This window comes from Sapajus apella, unplaced genomic scaffold (assembly GCF_009761245.1).
Source record: "Sapajus apella isolate SASKATOON/1434 unplaced genomic scaffold, GSC_monkey_1.0 scaffold32, whole genome shotgun sequence".
NCBI lineage: Eukaryota > Metazoa > Chordata > Mammalia > Primates > Cebidae > Sapajus > Sapajus apella.
This window is the reverse complement of record NW_022436972.1, coordinates 4,989,461-4,997,272: the sequence shown is the minus strand read 5'-3', so window position 1 is coordinate 4,997,272 and position 7,812 is coordinate 4,989,461. Positions and strand designations below refer to the sequence as shown.

Below are 7,812 nucleotides of genomic sequence, written 5' to 3'. Positions count from 1 at the left end.
TAAAAAAAAAAAAAAAAAAAAAAAAAAAAAAAACTCTGTAAAAGAAAACACGATCCAGAATCAAGTATAACTGCAAACCCTAAAATCTTTCTGGACAGTTCAACTTCCAAAAGACTTGTTAATCCAAAAATGAAATTACCTAAGCCATAACAGCTCACTCTGGATCTTGTGGGCAAATTAAAGCTTTGTCATTAACTACTTCGGTGCTCTTAGCTGGCTCCCATCCAAGGAAAGAATTTCACAACAACAATAAGAGACTATCTTATAATTAAAGGGAAGCTTCCTTATTGCTTCAGTCTAGACTCTACTTACTATCACAGAAATTAAATGCTGGGGGTGGGGGGGTGCATTGCTTAACGATATTGGTTAATTATTTGCCTTTAAACGTAAAACCAATATTGCCACCTAGTGGCAATCTAAGTCCCCTACTCAACAGGTTGCCTAAACTGCAAATTGCAAATAAAGGACAATTAAATTAAGTATAAGCGTAATAAAGTTAAACAGATAAATAGAAGAAAGTACTAAAAGAGTCAAATACTTGAAAGAAACGGAGCTATTCCTAAGCTTCAAAAGCTAAGGAAAACGAATCAATGGCAATACAGTTTCTAATGCTGTGTGTGTTTGGCAATCCACTAGGTGCTACGGGGGATGCAAAGAGTAGGGAACAGGTCCCACCTCCCTCTAGAGTCTGAAGACAGAACAGATACACTGAAGGACAAAGTACACCTTGGGGGTGCATACGTGAATTGCCAAATGAGCATCCCAGGAAACAGGGGTCTACAGATGACGTCCATCACAGTGGACTGAGGTTACCTGCAACAACACAGAGTCTGTCAGAAACTCTGAAGGCATTAGTAAGTGACATAAGCCAGTCACAAAGGGACAAATATCCTATTCATAAAACAGAAAGCAGAATGGTGGTAGCCAGGGGCTGGGGAAGAGAGAAATGGGGAGCTGTTCAATGGGTAAAGACTTTAGTTTGACAAGATGAATAACTTTTAGAGATCTGTTACCCAACATGATTCCACTTAATACTGCTCAGTTGTACACTTAAAATGTAAATTGTATGTGTTTTTTATCACAATTAAAAACAAATAACAGTGGTGGTTTCAGCAACAACAAAGCATGCTGAGTGGGACGCATCCCGAGGTCAGGGCGCAGGCTGCAATCGCGGTAAGTCAGGCAGCCGGAGACCCGCTAAGGCCCCTCCATGAAACGTCAAATTACTGACGGCGGTTTGACAGGCAGGTCCTCAGGTCTCCAGCATCCCACATTGCCCCACCACTCCATATCCCTTCATACAGCCCTTCAGTGTGCTCTGACTCTGCCCAGCCCCTAGACACTGGTCTTCCCGCAGGGCCCAAGGCTCCCCCTGGAAGCAGCACCTCAAGCTTCCAGCCACTACCTATGTATGTTGCTGACTCTCGAATCCACCATCTTCTGGCCAAAACTTTCTCCTGAGCACAAAACAAATATCCAGCCTCCAGTTGCTCACACCCTCACTTCAAATGTGACACCCAAAGTCATGTCACCCTTTAAACCTGAGAACCTGTCCTCAGCCTCACTCAGCAGCTCCACCTCATCTGAGTCCCAGCTGGAAGCATCCCTGCCACTCTCTCCAGCCTGGGTCCATCTCCCACCATTCTGACCCTGCAGCCCCCCTATATCACCTCCGGCCAGATCCATGGCCCTGTCCCCAGCCCAGGGCTTCTCAAACTCCTGTGGTGGAGGGCATGCAGTAGTCTGTGACCCCTCCCCCCCACCCCCCGAGCAGCAAGGCCCCCCCGAGCAGCAAGGACGGGGACTAGTCCCACAGCTTTAGAATGAGGTTCCTTGCCCCGTTCTGGCCATTCTCCCTCTGGCCACCAGGGGATGGCTTTGCATTTTTTGTGTGTGTTTTTTTTGTTTGTTTTTTGTTTTTAAGACTGAGTTTCACTTTTGTTGCCCAGGCTGGAGTGCAATGGCATGACCTCAGCTCACTGTGACTTCTGCCTCCCAGGTTTAAGGGATTCTCCTGCCTCGGCCTCCCAAGTAGCTGGGATTACAGGCACCCACCACCAAGCCTGAGTAATTTTTTGTATTTTTAGTAGAGACAGGGTTTCACCATTTTGGTTAGGCTGATCTTGAACTCCTGACCTCAGGTGATCCACCTGCCTCGGTCTCCCAAAGTGCTGAGATTATAGGCACGAGCCACTGTGTCCGGCTGGGATGGTTTTAAAACACAAACTCTACTGGGTCTACTCCCTAACAGCACTCCCTGGTAGTAATCCTCAACCAAGTGGAACTTTAAATTATAATAATGACCAGGGTCACTGCTTCATGTATTGCCAGAGGCGAGAGATGCTAAATGACTTGTATATCAAAAAGATACACCTCAGGCTGCCAGGAGAGCCCTTGGAAAGGCCTGGCTCCCCAGAGGACATATAATTCTGCATGACCATGTTCCCTCCTGACTTCCCAGGCCTGTGGCCCACACTGCCACCCTCACCATCCACTGGCCCAGGACAGCATCAATGCCCACACACCTGTGCTCCACTTCTCACCCGACCACCTTACCTGCTATCCTCCTTACCCAAGAAGCCCTCCCCTTCCCACCTCAGCCTCAACCTAGCTAGTTCCTAATAGGTAGGCTCAGTTCCAAGCTCAGCTCTTTCAGAAATCCCTGCTTGAACACCACATCCCCTCCTCAGCTTCCCTGCGCCACATCACCATGGTAGGGGCCAAGTACACCCTTCTATCACTGCTCTTGCACCTTGCTTGAAAACTGCCTGCTGATGGCCTTTCTCCTCACTGGGACTGTGCATTCTTCAAGTACAAAGACTATCTCTTGTTGATCTTTGCATCCCCAGTGCTTTGCCCACAGTATGTCTTCAAACATCAAAAGAATGAACGAGAGGTTCATAGATAAATTCTGCAGACTAGGCGAGTCCTTGATACAGAAACAAAATCCAGACTTTGGCAGAGACATCGATTTGTCCCCCAGTATCCATGCTCCCTTCTCCCTTCTAAAGATCAGAACCCCTTGAGTTCTGGCTGAACCCAGGGCCATCCAACCAGACATCCCCCTTCCCAGCCCAGGTCTACCCACATGATATGCCCTAGACCCAGGTACATAAACGGACACAACATATACAACTTCAAGGTACAAGATCCTTAAAAGGAAGCAGCTTGGCCTCCACATGCTGGAATGCAGAAGGTAGGTCAGCTTCAACCAGGTAGGACAAGACACTTCATCTAAGCCAAAGGACAGGGGAACCCAGAGCAGAGCCGCCTCCCCAGGCCCCCACTGACTAGACTGTTGGGTGGAGAGAAGTGCATCTTCCATCTTTTTTTTTTCCTTAATTTTTGTTTCAATACTGAAAGATTTCCATCTTCTTTAAGTCACTGTTATGTTGTGTTAAAGTAGTCAAGTGAATCTTCTGGTTTTTTTCATACTATCTCCAAAAGATTTAATTAATCATGAGATCAGATTTTTCTTTTCTTTTTTTTTTTTTTTTTTTTTGAGACGGAGTTTCGCTCTCGTGACCCAGGCTGGAGTGCAATGGTGCCATCTCGGCTCACTGCAACCTCCGCCTCCTGAGTTCAAGCAATTCTCCTGCCTCAGCCTCCCGAGTAGCTGGGACTACAGGCATGTGCCACCATGCCCAGCTAATTTTTGTATTTTTAGTAGAGACGAGGTTTCACCATGTTGACCAGATGGTCTCGATCTCTTGACCTCGCGATCCACCCGCCTCAGCCTCCCAAAGTGCTGGATTATAGGCGTGAGCCACCGCTCCCGGCCTGAGATCACATTTTTCTAGCACCAGCTCATACCTAACTTTTTTTCAACTCTTCTTCCTAAACCCTGTGACTTCACTAAGAGAAATAAATAGCTATTTTATTTTTAAGAGGAAGGGAGGTTGGCCATTATCCATTTAAGAGTTAACAGGAATAAAATATGTAACTTATTTAAATTTTCACTTTCATTTGACAAATTTTTAGAGTCAATTCAATTGCCATATGCTGAACACCTACTATGTTCAAGGTGCTATGGAAGGATCAAAAGAAGTGTCTGCCTTCAAAGAACTTGTGATTTAATACAGCGTGTGTGTGTATGCATGCGTATGTACAGCCGAAGGTCCACACTGTATGTAAGAGAAATACAAGGAAACTTATATTACAACAGAGAAGAAAGTAACTCTGGGAAAGAAAATATCATGATTTTCAAGGATTCAATGCTTGGTTTTGAATAATTAAAAACTCATAAGACACAGTCTATTCGCTGCTCTCAAAATTTGTAAAAGAGACAGGTAAATAATACACAATGAAAAGTATATAATAGAAGTTTGTACAAGTTACAGAAGTGGTACCAAAAAGGAAGTAGCTTAGCACTGTGGGTCAAGATGGTGCATAGAAAACCTTTATGGGGAATACATGAGCTTGACAAGACGACAGGATCTACAATACGCAAAGCCACAGGGACTGAGCATGGGATATGGTCTGAATCTGCATCCCCACCCAAATCTCATGTGGAATTGTAATCCCCAGCGTTGGAAGTGGGGCCTGGTGGGAGGTGACTGGATCATGGGGGCAGTTTCTCATAGTTTAACATCATCTCCCTCGGTGTTGCTGTGAAGAAAGTGAGTTACTGAGAGATGTGGTTGCTTAAAAGTGTGTAGCACCTCCCCGCTCGCTCTCTCCCTCCTGCTCCAGCCACGTGAGATGTGCCTGCTTCCGGTTCACCTTCTGCCATGATTGAAAGTTTTCTGAGGCCTCCCCAGAAGCTGCCATGCTTCAGTGTGGAACCATGATCCAATTAAACCTCTTTTCTTTATAAATGGCCCAGTCCCAGTTGTTTCTTTATAGCCATGCAAGGATGGACTAATATGGCAAGTGATCCTAGAACCATAAAACGTTTGAAGTTACTGGCAAATAGAGGACAAGGGGGTGAGCGGCAGATGATGAAGCTGGGATCCAGAGATAGGAACTTCAGTTAATAGGCTCTGGTGCAACTGCCCTGGCACAAGGGGACGAGCAATGGGGGCTCCTTCTGCTCTGCTAGATCCACACCTGCTCAGCTGCCTACCACTTTGCCTCAACCCTGACAAACACCAAAGAGAAGTTACAACACACATTATCCATTCCTAAATACCACTACCAAGTTCAGCTTACACAGGAACCTCTAACCATCCTCCCCAGAGCCTAGAGTCAGTTTTAAGCATCCAGTGCTCTTGCACCTGGGCTCTATTCTTTGCAAAGCCCCAGGGCCTCTCAAAAAAGCAGGCACACCCAGCCCCCAGCAGCACCCTCTCAACTCTCATTTTTTCCTAAGAGAAAGAAGGAGGAACACTTTATAATTCTATTGCTTCCCACCAAAAGGGATCCACATGCCTTATCCCCACTGTAAACCCAGTCCCAGGAAACTTGCCCTGCTCGAAGGTGCTCTGAAAACTACTCTTCCTAGAAGAATAAAATGGGAAAGGCAGGTAGAGAGCCAGCAATGAATATCCATTTGCACAGAAATAAAATTGGCCAAAAATAAGATAAAATAAGAGTAGATGAACAGCAGAGGAAGTACAGGGGCATATTCAATTGACGAGGCTTGCCTGGTCAGGGGTGTCGCTATCCATATCAATGGCAAGGACTATTGGTATGGATTAAACGGGGAAGATACGTAGCCTAAAAAACACAAACCTGTCTCTGCAAGATGGAAGGTACTTCTGGGAACAGGGACACATGCAGGTGACATAGGGAAAAGCGTGCTCTTAATTCATATGAGTAAGCAATGCCTAACTGTGCTTCTGATGCCATCACTGATCACATAATTTGGGGTAATTGCCAAGGTCTGACTACGCAAAATTCAGTTAGAGCTTCCCTGGACCCACCTGAGGGAAGGATTATCTGGGCTCCTGGCTCCTCCTCCTCCCTGCAGCAGCCTGCACTTGGCCACCCCACTGTCACCTCCAGCAGGGCAGGTGGAGGAAGCCAGCCAGTCAAGGTGCTGCATGTCTGCCTCTCTAATAAAATCCGGGAAGGTTTAGTAGAAGAAAATCTCCAAAAGTTAGGTTTCCAGAAAAAAGAACAATTTTTAACTTATTAAGCTGCTCCTATCTCTGACTACTGAAAACCAGTCTATCTATAGCATGAATTTCTTTCCTCTCCCTTGAGAAAGTATGATGGTTCAAGTACAGCAACCCAGAGAACCTGGCCTTGCAGGGACACAGGACAGTTTGATACAGTTCATATATAAAGCATTTAAAGATTAAACACAATAAACCTTATTCCAAGCAGTTCCTTGCGTTGAATACTGTAAAGGCTGTTTATGTTTCCACTGACATTTCTGACCCTTTATTTTCCAGTACACATGAAGAGAAAGAAAGCAGCGATCTGTTATGTACTTATATCTCTTGTCAAAGAGTTCTTTCCTGGGAGAACAAAGGGATGGCACTTTGGTCTTGAAGGCCATCACAACATGGTACAGAGGTCTTGATGGACTGACTTAGCTAAAGGAGGAAACCACCTGTAGGGCAGCACAGGGTAGATCCTCCCTCACCCCAAACCTACAGCATTATTCACAGCAGCTTTAGATTCTGTTCATGCCTATTTTAAATGTTATTAAAATGTACCTGCATACATAGATTTTTCTCTACATAATCCTTCTGGAATATTACATTATAAATCAAATCAAAAGTTAAATTAATGACATCCAATTAAAAAAGTAGATTAAGAGACTCATAAAGCACTGCACTAAGATTAATGAAAATGTTATTCCAACATGAAAATTGCCTTAGAACTTGTTACCAAAATTTTGAACATTAATTATCTCTATTTTAAGCCTTGCCTTTAAAAAGTTATTTCTTCTACTTTCTTTTATCATACTTCGTGACAAATCCACAGTTGCCCCACACAATTATACAGTTCTCTTAAATTTCTATATATATATGTGTGTGTATATACAGACACACACACACACACACACACAGACAGACACACACACACACAAATTTAGAATATGATACTTCGCGCATTAGAAATTAACCAAAACATTTTCTTTTTCTTTTTCTTTTTTTTTTTTTTTTGGAAGTGCGTGAGACAGAGTCCCTCTCTGCCACCCAGGCTGGAGTGCAGTGGTGTGATCTCAGCTCACTGCAACCTCTGCCTCCCGGGTTCATGCAATTCTCCTGCCTTGGTCTCCTGAGTAGCTGGGATTACAGGCATGTAACACCATACCCCGCTAATTTTTGTATTTTTAGTAGAGATGGGGTTTTGCCATGTTGGCCAGGCTGGTTTCGAATGCCTGACCTCAACTGATTCACCCACCTCGGCCTCCCACAGTGTTGGGATTACAGGCGTGAACCACTGCACCCAGCTGACCAAAACATTTTCAACAACAAATATTCAATATTAAATAAGCAAAATGAGTCAGAAGAGTTATACTCATCTAAATAAAAACTGATTCTCTACAGATCCAGTGTTTTGGAAAACATAAAAGTAATCAAGAAATACATAACTGGCAGAACGCCCCCCCCCAACCAAGCCATCACTACGTACCTGTGTAAGATCTGCAGCCTGTTTCAAGATGCTTTTTTTTAATTGCTCTGCTCTCTTTGCATGAAAAGAATTACTTTGACTCTGGATGACAAATATAATTTCTTTTAAGTCTAGAACAAAAAGAAATAGTTTTCAGGTATTTCTTTTTATACAATTATTAAACTTGAAAACAAGTGAAAAAAATAGCTACAAGGCAAGCCTTCAGGCAATAAACTCTTAAAGGGAAAAAAAATCAATTCATATGTAATTCTAGAGACAAAATTTTCTCTTTTTAAACTGTTT

General features: G+C 44.0%; 1 protein-coding gene across 3 annotated transcripts in view; it reads right to left on the bottom strand.

Annotated features, from left to right (window-relative positions):
- B3GLCT (beta 3-glucosyltransferase) overlaps window positions 1-7,812 on the bottom strand; it is a 112,405-nt gene that overhangs the window by 74,485 nt on the left and 30,108 nt on the right. For all 3 annotated transcript variants that reach the window (XM_032294421.1, XM_032294423.1, XM_032294424.1), the window contains one exon: window positions 7,531-7,640. In XM_032294421.1, coding sequence (XP_032150312.1) covers window positions 7,531-7,640 — 110 coding nt within the window. The remainder of the gene's footprint in view (window positions 1-7,530; window positions 7,641-7,812) is intronic.